Here is a 16278-nt window from a genome sequence, read left to right as displayed (position 1 = left end):
TCTTTTAGTATATAGTTATTGATTGATTGATTATTGATGATATTGGGATTTAACCGAAATTTTTACAATTCTATCTCAGTTGCAAGTTCTAACAACTCGAGTGATACATTTGGCTGTACTTTTATCACCTGAAAATTCTCATACAATCGTCGGTAATCTTATTGATAGTTTTTTTTTTAAATTGTAATTTGGAATTGCAATTGTTTAAATTCGTGCTGATTTTATAATTTGAGATTTGAATCTTCATATTGAGATTAACCGATTTGCATAATTTGCTTTCATGAATTAGATTGCTCTTTTTGATATTGAGATCTGAAATTCAATTGCATGCAATGGGGATATTAATTCTTGTATAAAAATAGTTCTCATACTCTTAATAATTAAGATAATTGTAAGCCGCTTTACTAGTATGTATTGTTCATAACATTAATATTATTAATTATATTCAATTGCTTTCATGGAATGTCAGCTACCATTAAGAATAAACTACTACTTAACTTAACTTACAGTGTGTAAGAGGTTTCATAAAATTGATTCTTGGATTTTGTTCCTGGTTTACTGCTTTCATTTATGCTTTCACAAATAATGCTAGTATATTTTCCGTCCTCAATTATTAATAAATCGTTGTTTAAAATCGCTTATTATTAAAAATATATACTTCCACCGTTTTTAAATACTTGCTCTATTTTCTTTTTTAAAAAGCTTTTACAATATTTAATTCATTTCTCACACTTAGTGGTCCCAAGTAGAGATGACAATGGATCGGATTCGGATCGGGTGGAGCTTCACCCGCATCCATCCATTACTTTAATCGCTCCATCCATATCCATCCATCATCCGCTTCACCCATCATCCATATCCGTCCGTTCATCATCTGCGGATGAAACGGGTGGAGCGGATGATTAATGGGTAAATATTAAAATGGAAAAAAAAAACTCACATAAACTCTAAATTCGGTTATTTGTACAATAATTTTTTTATTTTATTAATTAAAAATGAAACAATAACAATATATGTTTGAAAAATTAAGTTGCAACATAAAAAATAAGTAATTTTCTTGCACATTTAATATTTTATTATTAAAATTCTTAAATTAAAAAATCTAATATATGTTAAATGGGTGGGGGATGGTTAGCGGATGAAAAAAGTATCATCCACATCCGATCCGATCCATCACCCGCTTCATCCGTCACCCGCTTTTCATCCATTTAATTCGGGTTTTCATCCATATATTTATAGCGGGTGGAGCGGGTTTGTGGATATCCACTTAATATTGCCATCTGCCCATCCCTAGTCCCAAGTCCCAACAAAATATTCCCTCTCCTTCAATTCTTCCACTACTTTTACTTTTTATATTTTTTTATTGTCTCAACTACCCCACTACCTTCATATTTTATTATTTTCTCCAATATCTCCTAAAACTCCGCACATGAAAAAATGGGACAACGGACAAATATTTAAAAACGGAGGGGTATGATATTTTCAATTAATGACATAAGGTAGATGTTACTAAAAATTTAGAAATTATGACTTTGATTTATATAAAAAGTTTAGCATCTTGAAGAGGATAATAACTATGGGGCTTGCCCCTCGTTTCCAATAATAAAAAAAAAAGGGGATAATACCTATGAAAGCATAAGGAAAATAAAAGAACTACACCGCTTAAAACGTGCAGGGGTTGGACATCACTGGTTGGTTGACTTCGCGAATACAATAAGGCAGCTTTGCTAAGCTATACCACTCTTTAGCTCTATAAGCTTGAATTTTTTTTTGTCTCATAATCATCGTAATCGACGGGATTGTCTATAAATGGTGGTCCTGCAGGCTCCATGAAAGCGCTGTCAACGGACGAAGCATCACCATCACCATCATTTTCTAGTATTAGTTCTCCATCAGGTTCAAATTCTTTGTCACGATATTCCCTTCCCAGATATCCCCTACACTCTTCCTGCAATAAATCCATGTTAACCTCCTGTTGTTGATCAGATGATGAATTGTTTTGATGACTTGGTTGTACAGAAACAAGACTCTCGGTATAGGCAAGAACAGGATAGTCTAGAATAAGAGGGAGCGATTTCACTTGTTGTAGTGGGACCAAATCATAGCATTTTAGCTCTTTGTCTTTGCCGTTGTGAAACACAATTAACCTGTTGTTCCGCAGCAGCATTGATGGAGTAAACAAGACGAATTCAGGAATTGTGACAGATAGTTGTTTGCTCCAATACCCTGCACGGCCATACTTTTGTAAAACCCATAAGTCTATGGTCGATGTAGGCTGTAACCAGCTGCTGTCCAAAATATAAACGGCAGGATACATGTTATCAGAGTCAGAGCCACGATCCAAAAACCCATTTGGACAATAAGGCAGACTGGTCTGCAAAAAAACCTCATCAACCATGTCAAAAGAGAGAAGAAATGTGCGACATATCCAATGGCACATACGACCTTTAGAGAAAACATTATTATGAGAAACCCATACTGTGTTCATTGTTTCGACATGGAGCTCCCTCCAGCAATTAGCAGCAAGGGAGTATATCAGTATCCCCTTCCTAATGTTAACTCCAACTCCAACTCCAAGACAGGGTTTAGTACCATAAAAACAAACAACCTTGAAATCATTGGTTTCGGAGTCAAACCCGAAACCAAGATTTTGATGAATAAGATCATCTGCTAAACTGGGCAGCTTAAACACTTGTCAGAGTAGCCGGGTTCCAAAACAAAAGCATTGTCTCAGGAGGACCTGTTCTGTGGAAATAGACAAAGAAAACGCCATTACAAGGGCCGGAAATATTGATATATTTGATTACGTCGCGATGATCAATACCCAACTTGGGTTGTTTATACGAGAGGACAGCAGGTCTAATCTTAAATGCAGTTTCAAATGTAAAATTTTCGTAAGAGAAAACAGAAAACCAACAAGCACGGGAAAATTCGGTCAAAAAAGAATCATAACCAAGATTTGAACGAGTAGCATAATGTTTTGATACAAATTCTGAGGATTTTATGAGAGACCGCCAATACTTACATACACTCGTAAACCGAATCAACGATTTCACCGGTAATTTAGCAAGTATCTCCATCAACACATCACGTGGGAGTTCCATATCAAAAGATTTTTATCAAGATTATACTGTAAAGAATGAATTGCTAGTATACGAAAATCAAGAGGAGAATCAATTTAAAAGAGAGTGAGGAACACTTTTAGAAAGAGGGGTAGGGTTTCCTCAAAGAGGAGGTAGGGCTTTGGCGAAATTAGAAGATAATAATTGCAGAAGCAAGGTAAAGAATTTACACGCAAGTAGTATTATATAATGAAATAGATAAAGTTTAACCTTTAGCTATTTTTGGGATAACTTCTAAATATTTTTGGGATAACTTAAACTCTAATATGATAAGTTTTCTAAGGGTAATTTTAAATATCACAAACTTTAAAAAAAAAATCGGATAAGTTTTCTAAAGGTAATTTTAAATTTAACAAACTTTAAAAAAAATCGGGTGTACAATAATTATTGTACATCCACTATAAAGATAGACTAATTTGATCAAAAGTTACCCCTGAAATAAATAAAAGTTACCCTAATATGCATAAAAGTAATTCAATACAAATAAAAATTATTAATAAAGAATCACATTTTAAATGACTAAAAATCAATTATTAGTGATTGAATGTAATTAAATTACCATTATAAAACATTTCTTATTGTCTGTGGGCGTGTTCGGTAAAGTAACGGTTGACTAGCTATTATGTATAAAAAACAATATTTTATTTTTAAAACTATATATAGATTAAATTTTCAACAGCTACCTCTAATTCCAAAAGCTAATCTTTCTAACTTTTCACAAAATCTACCTCCACCACTAAGGGCGTGTTCGGCGCTAGCGTTTGAGTAGCTTTTAGGTAGCTCAAGTCAAACCACTACTTAATAAAAAAATGTGAGTGTTTGACATAGTGGTTCGGGAAGCTTTTAGTGGTGGAGGTAGCTTTTTTGAAAAGTTAGAAATATTAGCTTTTGAAAGTAGAGGTAGCTTTTTAGGTAGCTATTGAAAATTTAATATATAGTTTTAAATATAAAATATTGATTTTTATATGTAACAGCTAGTCGACCGCTACTTTACCGAACACTCATATCTAAATTATCTATATTCACAGCTACAGCTTGTTAACAACTAAAAGCTACCTACACAATTTACAACTGCTATATTTTGCCGAACACGCCCTAAAAGCTACCCTAACCACTACTTTGCCAAACACTCACATTTTTTGTTAAGTAGTAGTCAAACCACTAAAAGCTACTCAAAAGCTAGCGCCGAACACACCCATAAATATTTATAAAAATTGTATTATGTTTAAAGTTAACCAAAAAAAGGCAAAAAGTTACCCTAAAATTAAGTAAAAGTTACCTTTATACTGCTCGATGTACAGTAATATTAGTGTAAAGCGGGTGTATACAAAAGTTTTTGTTTAAATTTTTACCTATGTGGTAATTGAATTTAAGTTGCCATGTCTAATTCATTAATTTTTACTAATATGGCATTGAATTATTTTTTAATAATGATGAACGTGAAGAACAAATTCATCAAAAATTATTCTCATGGATTGTAAAAAGTTTATTTAATAAACTTCTCTAAGCAAGTGAACTTATTACAAAATTTGTTTAACCTCCATTCTCCTTTACCTAACCAAATGACCATGTGGTTTCAAAAAAAAACAAATGACCATGAAGAAACACAGTATCAGATATCACCATGTGGCTGTTATTACTATTACGGAGTATTATTGAATTTAGTATAGTTCAGGACTTCAGGTCATTTTGTTTTAGTTCAACTCTATAAATTTCAATCCATCAATATGGACCCTAAATAATCATAGGAGTAATAAAACCATATAGCTATTTGATATTCGTTATTTTTCAACTTTTTTGCATGTTGCATATGAATATAATCAATTAGTGATTGCTGTATAGTAATTGTTCGTAAGAATAACATAATCAAACACTCCAACTCTTAATTAGTGGCAACATACAGCAGCATGTTTGCTATGGTTTCAAACACTCCAGCCATTTCACATTAGTGATATTCTATGCCCACCACATAAAAACATATTATGGGTTCGCTACATAAAAACTTTAGAACTCATGTTTTGACAACTGACTCAACTCAAGATGAGTGCAGTAACTTCTTATAATCTTGGAATGTCCCACGGAAAGGTGTCACGATCCCATCAGACACTGCCCACAGCTCATCAACACTGTTGGAAATTAAGTGTTCATCGTGACTAACCTGCATAGACATAGACATAGACATCACTTATCCAGTTAGGGATTGTTGTGTTTGTGCTCCAATGGTTGGTTTGGTACAGGTTATAAGTAACATTCAAAGGCAATGGTAATGAGTTAGGAAAGTTTCGCAACAACGTCCATGATAGTGCAATAAACAGTTATGATGAAAATTTCAACACATAATTAGAGGTGAGGAAGCATTATCACGGACAATGTTGGACTTAACATCATTACCATTACTATCAATTGGGGCAAAACAGCCATAAAAAAAAAAAAAAAAGTATCAATAAATGGTAGCTATAGGCTACAGCCAAATGAAAGAAAATAATACCATCAGTATTCCTCCTTGGAACATAACAAGACCCTGGATAAGAGCTTCTACGGCATCCAAATCCTGCAGTTAATTTAAATTACCATAATCAAATAATGTCTTGAAATTTTAATTGAAACGTCTCCTACATAGAACAGTAAACCCACAAACCACATTGAAGGATTCTTCACATAACTTGCCAACTGCTATTTTTAAAGGTTGGCAATCTTCTACTATGAACAAATGTATGATGACAGAACAATATTGGGAAATAGCAGAAACAAATCAAGCTGATATAGCAAATACATTTACTAATTGTTAACCTTTAATATGAACAAATAAGTCAATCCACATTATTTTCATATTTTTGTGACATGTCAGACACAAACTGGAAAAAAGAAAATGTCAAGCCCACATTTTTTCATTATTTTTGACGCGAACTACATACAGAAATGGACTATGCAACAAAGAACTCGACTTTTCAATTCATAAAAGTTTGTTAATTCAATAATTCATCCACCTGATACATTTAAGATTTTGAGGGCACTGCTGCCTCACCCATGGTTCAGCAATTTAGCACTCTGTTATACGAAATACAAAGTAAACAATAATCACAACGATGAAAATACTTACAAGATGATTTGATGGCTCGTCCAGCAATAATAAATGTGGCTTCTTGAAAGTAATCTTTGCAAAAGCTACTCTGCTCTTTTGACCACCTGTTACAAAAAACCATTCTATCCCATTAATGGAGTCCCAAAATTTCAACAACCATAAATTGCAGGATCACCGAGAAGCAGACAAGATTAAGTAAAAAAAAATGAATCAGAATTGGATCGCATCCATCCTGCAAGCTACGAGAAAGTTTCCACTATGACCAGCATACCAATATGCTGAAAAGGAACATACCAGATAAGGTGTACATTGGCTGAAGTGCAAGATTTCCAGTTATACCAAATGAACCCAAATGACCTCTCAACTTCTGTTCAGGAACACCCTGAAATATTAACATATATAAAGTTTTCAGAATAGTCCGGTCAAATCTTTCAAGTATACAATGAAAGTCACTAAATAAAGTTCTCCATCATAAATTCCCTACTCAACATGTTCACCAATTTTGCACATATTTCTCTATGTCAAATTATTTAATAAAAGCTACTGATTAGTGACTAAGTAGGTAACTGCATCGGAAAGTAACTACAGTTTAATGCCAAAAAATGTTGCCTGGGGTCCTACTGAAAGTCTGAAACTGTGGACACCTTAAAAATCGGTTCTTTCTCATCGGATAGTGGGAAACATAGATAACATAACATCCTAGGCCGAGGGATTCTGATGGAAGCAGCAACTGCCAAATCAGATTCTTCAACAAAACTTAATGAAAGTACTCAACTAGATAGACCAATCCTTCTTCTCCTGCTTAAGCCAAGAATGCAAAGACACCAGCTACTACTATTACAAGTTCACAATCTCTTGACCTGTACTGCCTTAACAGAGTCTGCTGGGACATCTTTGCTACATTTTCCTGAAACTGAGACTAGGGGTGGCAATTCGGGTCAGCAGGTCGGGTTCGGGTCAGATTTCGGGTCGATTTCGGGTTATGCTAAGAAACTATTAAAAATAGTGTAAAACTTAATATTATTACGAAATATGAAATTTGGGGCAAATCGGGTCGAATTCGGGTTGTTCGGGTTCGGTTCAGGTCGGGTTCGGGTCTCTCTCAGTAACTTCGGGTCAGGTTCGGGTCGGGTTTTCGTGTCGGGTTAGGGTTTTCCAGCCCTAACTGAGACTTCTCGAGCTAACTCGGGGTTTTTTCTGAAGGCTTTTGCTTTAAAGGTATGTAATAGCTTATGTGAAGCTTTTGGCTAGTCTACTTTATTCCTAATCGCTTATGCGAAGCTTTTGGCTGGACTACTTTATTCCTAAACTGGATGAGGTCCAATTTTCCATTGTTCCATACACTTCAAAAAATTTTAATTTGCAATGTCATGAATATCACACTTGTCAATACTACAAAAAAAAAAAAATAATAAGACGAGTCTAACAAAATCCCACATCCCTAATCAAAAAACGAAAGAGAGATCCCACGTGACTGCATTTTTGCTTCAGTATAAATTAACAAAAAAAACAATTAAGGTTCAATATGTGAATAATGTAAGAGTCAAAACATTGCAAGTAAAAAAACAGAGGAAGAACCAGTGGCATAGTTGCATAAGTGGCTTCTCACAACCTTTACACTGTATGTCACAGCTGTTGTAGCATAATCTGTAAAGTTGATTTTTTTTTTACTTAATCATGGTTTTCGATAGTTTTTATAGATGTATATGAACATGTATTTTTGAGCACCTTAATTTATTAAGAACCGAGGGCAAAACATTCATAGTGACCACAAAATGAATAACAATTATCTAGACATGTAGAAATTAATATTATCAATGTGAATAGCAGCTTTATTGCTACAACTAAAGACATAAGAAAATAGCCAATAATAAACCAACATCAAGCTCTGAATTTATTGCCACAAGTGACATGTTTCAAGGGATGGCAAGTAAAATCCTGTGTAAAACAGCCCTACATAATGGAGCAGTCTTTACATAATGCAATGGTGTTATTTAATTCTAAGGAATAATTTCATGTAACCGACAAAAAAAACAACATTCTCAGAAAACCTACCGGGAAGCAGCGCATCAAATATAGAAGAGGATTTGAAGACAAGTCCAATCCATCAACATGGTGCTGACTAAATACAGCAATACGGACCTGCATATATAAAGTAAAAGATTAGAAGTTGACTGCGATTGAAAGAAACATGAGAAAACATGCCTTCAAGATTTTCTTCATGAACTTAATTGTTTATAAAGCCATAAGCTCCTTTCAGTTCCACAACACCAAGAGTCTGGTCTAAGTTAAAGAATAATACTACTATTCAAAAAAAAAAAAAAAAAAAAAAAAAGCCCAACCAAAAAGACATGTGAACCAAGCAAGCAAAAAAACAGGCAGTTGAACAAATGACAAGGCAGGGAAGAAAAACAATCAGCAAGTAACTGACCAAGACTATCAAATAATTCACAGAAAGATACAGCAGTGTTAGCATTCACACATAGATAAAGTAGCTCAGGAAGCCAATTTAACTCCAGCTATAGGCTTGAAAGGTGGCGTATGAAAACAGGTATTGCCCTGACATTAATGCTTGTGAAGTTTCCGTAGAAATGATGCACGAACACACAGCACCACGCCATCACTCAGCAATCAACGAGGAAAGAAATAAAAAGTAGAAAAGATACTAACTGCAATACATCACAAATGATGACATTACAATACTGAGACAAGAAGACTTCTAATTTTTTAAAGCTCTGAAAAAGAAATGTCAAGCATTAACAATTGCAAAATTAAAGAAAAAATACAATACCAAGGCTAATTACAATAACCATATAATTCCAGGCAGCAATAGAAAGTTTAATGCAACAAGGATAATAGTTTGATAAAATGTGTACCAATGTACATACTGTATACCTTAGCTGAGCGGAATACAGTTCCTGAGCTTGGTTGCAGTTCCCCAGCAATCAAGTTGAGTATTGTGGACTTACCGATACCATTAGGACCAACCACTGCAGAATAGTATTAAATTTAGATCAAAAGCATCCAATAATCAAGACTTTTCACCTAAAAATTTGACAACATGCTTGGTCCAAATCAAACCAAAATCATTCTAATGGGAAACAAAATGCCTTATCTAAATATAGATATCATCACTTATGAAATTATGAATATAGGCATACACCTAAATTCCTCACCTAAACTGAATCATGTTCCTTGGCAAACATTCTGTAAGATATAGAGAGACTAATTCATGAATCATGTCCACTGGTAATGGTTGGGAGCTTAATCAAAACAATTACACAAGATGGCAAGGATGATAGAGACAGCAAACTTCAAAGATTCATTAACAAATTGTTTCAGGGGGAAAAAAAAAAAAAAAAAAAAAAAGATTCATTAACAAATAAATCAGTCAAACAAGAAGAGATCATTCAACATAGACCCAAAAGCAACACATCAGATCTTATTGCCTTTTACATGTAAAGTAACAGAATTTCCAAATAAATGCAGTTGTTCACTCATACTGCAGATAATCAAATCAAAAACAAAAGAAAGATAGAAGAACCCAAATTGCTGAGGAGAATCCATAAGCACCTACAAGCAGTCAAGCAGACAAAAAGCATGGAGAACTAAGATGAAAAACTTACTAGCAATACGACTGTCCAAATCAATCCCAAAATTCAAATTCTTGAACAGCGTCGGTCCGCCAGGATAAGCAAAAGATGCATCACTAAAACAACATTCAAACATAAACAACTTCAGAATAAATCCTGGCTTCATAACCAGAATCAGTTATTTACAAAGATGAATTCGGACATAAAAATCAAGCATAAAGAGCCAGATTCCACAAAGCTTCCAAGAAATTAAGGAGATTAAGGTTTATCTATAATAAATACAATTATACCTGTGCGTAAATTCAAAATCAGAAGCAAAGAATGAAAATCAGAACTATAAACATACCTGAAACTTATGATAGGAGGACCTGGTCGGTCATCTGGTGTTGGAAATTCAAATTTGTAACTGCCAAGGTAGAAAGCTGAATATTAACTTGAAGAAAACACAGCGTCAAATCATAAGCCAAAGACACGTAAAATGTTAAAGAAGCAAGCTATGAAGATGGTAAGCATACTCAGGATCATTAACAATTGCATCAACAACACCCAAGCGGTCTAGTGCCTGTTAAGATAAAAATTAATAGAAAGAGAAGCATTCAGTAAAAAAAATCAACATGGCGAAAATTTAAAATACTAATCATCTGGAAAAAGAAACCAACAGTGCAGATTTATAATATAACATGGAATATTTTCTTATTGAAAAGTTAGGTAAGAGCTATTCACTTGAACATTAAGTTCCAAAACGGGAGAATCTTAGATCATCCAACAAATAGCAAAGACATCATAAACCAAAAACCTTAATCAACAAAGTTAGAAGAATATCAATTAGCACCTTGATTCTAGATTGAACAAGAGATGCACGCTTCGCATTGTAACGAAATTTGTCAATAAAAGCCTGCAACATAGGAAGAAATGAAGAATAAAGCTTAGCACGCATAAATATAGAGAGCAGGCCAGAAAATACACAATGAAAAGCTATGAGACCTTGAAGGGAATAATATCGACTAGAACACAATAAAATAAATTTAAGAAAAATACTACTTGAATGTGTAATGGTGGATGCTGAAAGCAATCATTGACATGATATAAACAAGCTACAACAATTAAATCGATTGCAGCAACTTTTGACCACAGACCTGCATATGCGACCTGGATTTTTCATTAGCCTCAACTGCTCTCTGTTGAACCTTCAGTTGTTCCTCTCTTGTCCTCTCAAATGTGTCATAATCTCCTTTGAATGTAGTCAATTTTTGCCCATGCAGATAAATGATATCAGTGACAACCTGAAAGGATATATTGAAATGATATTTTTAATAATTCCACTTGACAAAGTTCAGAATATGGTATTACTAGTCAAACATCCTTGCCAACCAACAGCTTCAAATTAAAACTCTACCGAATTCAAAAATTCTCTGGCATGAGACACAACTATAAATGTTTTGGGCCATTTCAATAAGTAAGACTCCAGCCATAGCACAGCATGTAGATCAAGATGGTTCTGCACATAAAATTCAGAGGCAACCATTACATCAATACCATCAAAAAATAAGAGTTCGAATGAGCATAATACTTACTGTTGGTTCATCAAGAAGTAATAGATCAGGCTCTATAAACAACGCACGTGCAAGAGCTATACGCATTCTCCATCCTCCAGAAAAGGTTCTTGTGGCCTTATGCTGCATCTCTGGTGAGAAACTAAGACCCTGGAAATATTCCAATTGCCAACAAACTATCAGTATTTAGTAAAGGCATCAACAACACTGAATAGCAAGTGACCTGTTCCAAAAAAAAACAACTTAGAATCAAGAAGAATCAAGGACACCCCAGATCTCCCTAAGCTATTTCATGGCAATTCATTTCTGTTTGAATGTGTAAAGCTCATGTAGCCATCGTACATGAAATTGATATTTATTCAGTCATAGTTTTAATCATGCAGCCCACTGTGTTATTGAAAGGGTATGACTACATACATCAGACACCCTGTACAACTGTACAAGCTAGACTTAGTGATAAGTGGAGAATGGTTTCTTTCAATTTGTAACTCAGTACACTAGTACAGTGTGTTTGGTCTATTTTTTGTTATGATGTGATGAGGTGATTTTGGTGCTTGTAATAAGTGGTATGCCACTCTCATGTAACTTTCCCTTTTTGGCAATATGTTTAGCTTACTTTTACCCAAAAAAAAAAATCCAAAATGAGTTGAGTAGAGCACATTCTATATATTTAGAAAATAATCTGGCTAAACCAAGATCACAGCCAAATGAAAGCAATATCAATATATGCTCATACTGACCGCAAGGATTGAGGCTGCTCGTGCCTCTGCTGAATCAGCATCTATGAGTTCAAGTCTTTTGTATATTTCTTGCAGCCTCTCCGTAATGTTATCTTTACCAATATCTCCGTTCAATGCACCATTGCTTTTTTCATCTGAGCCCTGAAGTTCATGTTCTCTCTATTGAAAAGATAAATAGAGAGCAATTAATATCCAAATAACTGTAATAATGTAATGTACCTAACTGCATGTGATGAAAGTTTTAGAAGTAAAGTTTCACCTGCAGTGCTAATAAGCGAGCTTCTTCTTGCAAAAGCTGGTTTCGTTCAATGTCTGAATTGAGTACACACTGTAAGGCAGTTGTGTCATCTCCCACCACTTCTTGCTCCACATGTAGTATTTGGCAGTTTTTTGGAATACCATCAATAGCCTTCAAGGCCAGGTGCCTGAGGAATGTAGTTTTTCCTGTACCATTTCTTCCAATAAGTCCTGCCAAAGAAGAACAATAGCATTAACTAAGTCACCGGAAATACACTGCTGAATTTTTAAAGATTAGATTGCTCATTGCCATTTCTAATGAGCAAGAGACTTGAGGAGGAGGTGCCTCACAGAATATCGGATTGTGGAAAACATACCATAGTGTCTCCCAAAAGAAAGAGTCACGGAACCATCTACAATGAGATCCCGGCCTCCAACAGATACAGTAAAGCTATCTAAATGGATATCCCTGATAGTAGGTCCACCAGTGTCTTGCCCGTGATTTACGCATACAACAGGCATTCCTGCTCTGACAGCTTCCATTTCTTCCACATGCTTCAGGTATTGAACCTGTTTAATTTTGAACAATAAGAAAACGAATGTAAAGGGCATACAAGATAGATATAGACAACTAATAGGCATCAGGAGAGCAAAACTAACTACGCACTGAGACCTGGGAATTCTACACATTACTTCAATCAAAATAGAGTTCAAAGGAAGTTGAAACACATTGCATATTATGCCCTCCCCCCCCCCTCCCACCCCCCCCCCCCATACAGCAAGCCTAGTCTTCCTATTGAGTATAGGTTGGGAAAGAAGTAAAATGCCTAGTTCATTCCAAACAAAAAGTTGAAATAGGTTATGTTATTTGATTTGATCCATTATATCTCTCTCTGTCTACAGATAACCTGCTTACATTACAAAAAAACTTCATGCTACTTAAGATGGAAAAGTTTTCACATATCATGCGAAGTAAACCCATCCACTAACTCACTTTCTCTCACACTCTCACCCCACCCTACTAAATCCTAAATAAGTGTGTTGAAACCTAATATGAAGATATTTGAGGACAGAGGGAGAGTTATAATACTGAATATATTGTGATGCTTTCATTTGTGCCTCGATGATTAGATAACCCCCCACCAAGCAACTCAGAATGGCATATTACATACACTCCTAGCAATCTGACACCAGTCAAACAATAAATATATACTAGTCCAGGAAGCATCCAATTTGCTGTTCCAAACCAATAAGCTTGAAGTTGTTTAAGCGGGACACAAGTAAATAAACAAATTAAGACTTGTGACAAACAACCTTGTAAGAAAGCATTGAATTTACCTCTCTTTGACGTTCGTCCTTCCTCTTCTTCCTCTCAATCTTCATTTTGTCACGCTCAGTCAATAGAGGGCCATCTACCTCCTCGACCTTTTTTTTTGGCATGACATCTTCGTCCATCCCATCAAACATCCTTACTGGTGCTGCTAGACTTCTTACAGTTGGCTTTGGCTTAACTAATCCATGTTTCCCAAATTTATCACATAATATGCTACACACCTGTCAAGATTGCCAATATACAAAAAAAAAAAAAAAAAAAAAAAAAATCAAATAGGTTTCATCATAACACAACAGATTTAAGATATCGATATTCCCTCTATTTTAAAAAAATTAAAAAAAAAAATGTTACAATTTGATCGGCACATAGTTTAAGTAAATTTAATTGACTTGAACATAATTAAATGTAAGTGGGGTAGTTAGAGTATTACAAAACCATGAAAACTATAGGTCGTGTACGGTAAAAAGCTAAAAGTTGAACTGATTATGTTAGCTAATTTTGACTAGCGTATTGTATTAAACGTTTACATAAAGAATTTGGTAAATAATTGATTGCTTAAAGCTATTTGTGAATGCAAAATGGCTAATAAGCTAATTGTGGGTAGGTAGTTGAATTCGGGTTTCAGACTAAATGGGGGTATAAGTATAATTTCACCTAAAAAATTTAAAACAACTAATAAAAGGTTCTTTAAAATTACTTATTGAAAAAGAGCTTATTTAATGAAATAAATTTTTTGAATCAGCTCTCCACCAAACACTTCAAATTAACTTATCTAGCGGTCAATTTGGTCAAATAAGCCAATAATGCCCCATAAGCTCTTTACCAAATACCTCCATAGTGGAGGTAATAGTTTATTGAAAAGTAAAGAATATAAAAGGAGAAATAATAATAAAAAAGTAGTAACGGGTTTGGGTGGGGATCATGAGAGGAAAGAGATGAATACGTAAAGGTTTGCCCAATGTATAAAAAGGTTCGAGGGCAATGAGGCGATGAAGATCCTGCTACGCCTGAGTGCGCTTTGGTGCACTTTGCCTCTTGGAAGTGAGGCACACAATATAAAAAGAAGTTAATGAAAACTGCATATGTGCACCTCTGGTGAGCCGCTTTAAATGTGCCTCGCCTAGAGCAAAAAAGGCACTCTACCTTTATTGCCTAGTGCCTCTTTGTTATACAAAGGGTTTGCCAAAAATGAAAGTGTAACAACTTATAAAAATAGTCGCATTTGATAAGAGTAACACTTTTAAACCTTAATGGATTATGTATATCGTTCACCTAAAACAGCTAGCAGTAAGTAAACCTATCACCTATGGAAGTTTGATCGAAAAAAAAACAAAAAGCTCACCTCACCTGTCCTTCCCTCTCTTACCCAACAAAAGGATTTGAATGGTATGACATGGCAATATGGCAAAGTGAAGCTTGGAATGCAAATGTTATTCAAAAGGCAAGAAAGGTAACAGCAAATTACAGCAGGAAGCCTTACAAGACACAAGACTTCACTATAAAAATCCCTTTGCATATCAACAAATTCATTGTCCTCTCCTAGATACTTTATTATGCTTATTTTGAGTAGTCCATACATTCTCTTAAGCCGAATTAATATAAACCTAACAGTAAACCCTAATCCTAGATCACATAATACTGAAAAATCAAAACTTTAGTCCCAATATAATTAAAATCACAAGAATCCAATAACAAACCACCTCCAATCTCTAATACCCTAACATCATAATCAACTAACAATTACTATCAATACAAACTGTCAAATTAAGTCATAATCAACATCATAATAATCAAACAAATAAAGCAATAGAATAAAAGAGAGAGAAAATTACAGAGCGGCACTCAGAGAAATCAGTAACGGCGCCAGAATCGACAAGGAGCTCGCCGAGTGCGTCGTAAACGCCGTCACCTTCGGCGCCGAAATCGAAATCTTCGTCGGCGAGGACATTGACGATGTAATCAATAATAGGTTGGTCTATGTCTTCGGCTCGTCTTCCCAACACTTCGTGTACTACCGAGCTCGCCACCTCCGTCATCCTCTAATGGCGGAACAAACACTAGCGAGAATGAGAGAGTTGAGCGGAGAGAAAACTTTGGTGTGTTCCTCCTTCTTCGCCAATTGTTTGAAACTCTGTTATTCGATGGTTGGAAGAAGGTGCGGGAAAGTGGAGATACGGCGTTTTAGTTGATCTGCAGGTCTTGAGTTTTTGGATGGAGGATGAGTGCAGCCGTATAGAGCGACTGCGTATTGGGAAAAAAATCTACTACGAACTACGGAGTAGAACAATTAATTCCAAAAAAAAAAAAACAAAGATAAATAAATAAAAATTGGACAAAGTATTTTGAAAAATGATAAATATAACCCTTAAAAGTATCTATAAATGAGTTACCGAGTAATGACTAGCTACATCTACATATATGTACATGTAGTTTTGGGTTGTCACATCATTAATCTCCAAAATACAAGATTTAAGCTACAACCTCTACAATTGTAAGCTACATTCTTTTTTAATGAATTAAATTTTTTAAAAAAATACCTAAAAAATATTAAAGTAATCAATATATGTGTGTTGGGTGAGCTATGTAGTTTGTCTTAGGTAGAGCTGTCAAAAGCTGAC

At 34.8% G+C, this 16278-nt stretch overlaps 2 protein-coding genes across 2 annotated transcripts; both read right to left on the bottom strand.

Annotated features, from left to right (window-relative positions):
- Positions 1-1750: 1750 nt before the first annotated feature.
- On the bottom strand, positions 1751-3104 carry LOC110722524 (F-box/kelch-repeat protein At3g23880-like). Its single transcript, XM_021901793.1, has 2 exons — positions 2777-3104; positions 1751-2691 (listed from the first exon to the last, which is right to left on the bottom strand). Exons 1-2 carry the CDS (start codon positions 3102-3104, stop codon positions 1751-1753), a joined length of 1269 nt encoding a protein of 422 aa, XP_021757485.1.
- Positions 3105-4903: 1799 nt separating this feature from the next.
- On the bottom strand, positions 4904-15956 carry LOC110722739 (ABC transporter F family member 3-like). Its single transcript, XM_021902027.1, has 18 exons — positions 15493-15956; positions 13666-13881; positions 12705-12897; positions 12350-12558; positions 12091-12249; positions 11372-11500; positions 11194-11295; positions 10934-11080; positions 10630-10692; positions 10313-10359; positions 10144-10203; positions 9831-9913; positions 9100-9194; positions 8260-8346; positions 6499-6586; positions 6223-6308; positions 5611-5673; positions 4904-5280 (listed from the first exon to the last, which is right to left on the bottom strand). The coding sequence occupies exons 1-18, from the start codon at positions 15694-15696 to the stop codon at positions 5158-5160; spliced, it is 2154 nt and encodes a 717-aa protein (XP_021757719.1). The 5' UTR covers positions 15697-15956; the 3' UTR covers positions 4904-5157.
- Positions 15957-16278: the final 322 nt, after the last annotated feature.

Source organism: Chenopodium quinoa, unplaced genomic scaffold, assembly GCF_001683475.1.
Source record: "Chenopodium quinoa cultivar QQ74 unplaced genomic scaffold, ASM168347v1, whole genome shotgun sequence".
Taxonomy (NCBI): domain Eukaryota; kingdom Viridiplantae; phylum Streptophyta; class Magnoliopsida; order Caryophyllales; family Amaranthaceae; genus Chenopodium; species Chenopodium quinoa.
The sequence above is the reverse complement of the archived record's forward strand: the minus strand, read 5'-3'. Positions and strand labels throughout refer to the sequence as shown.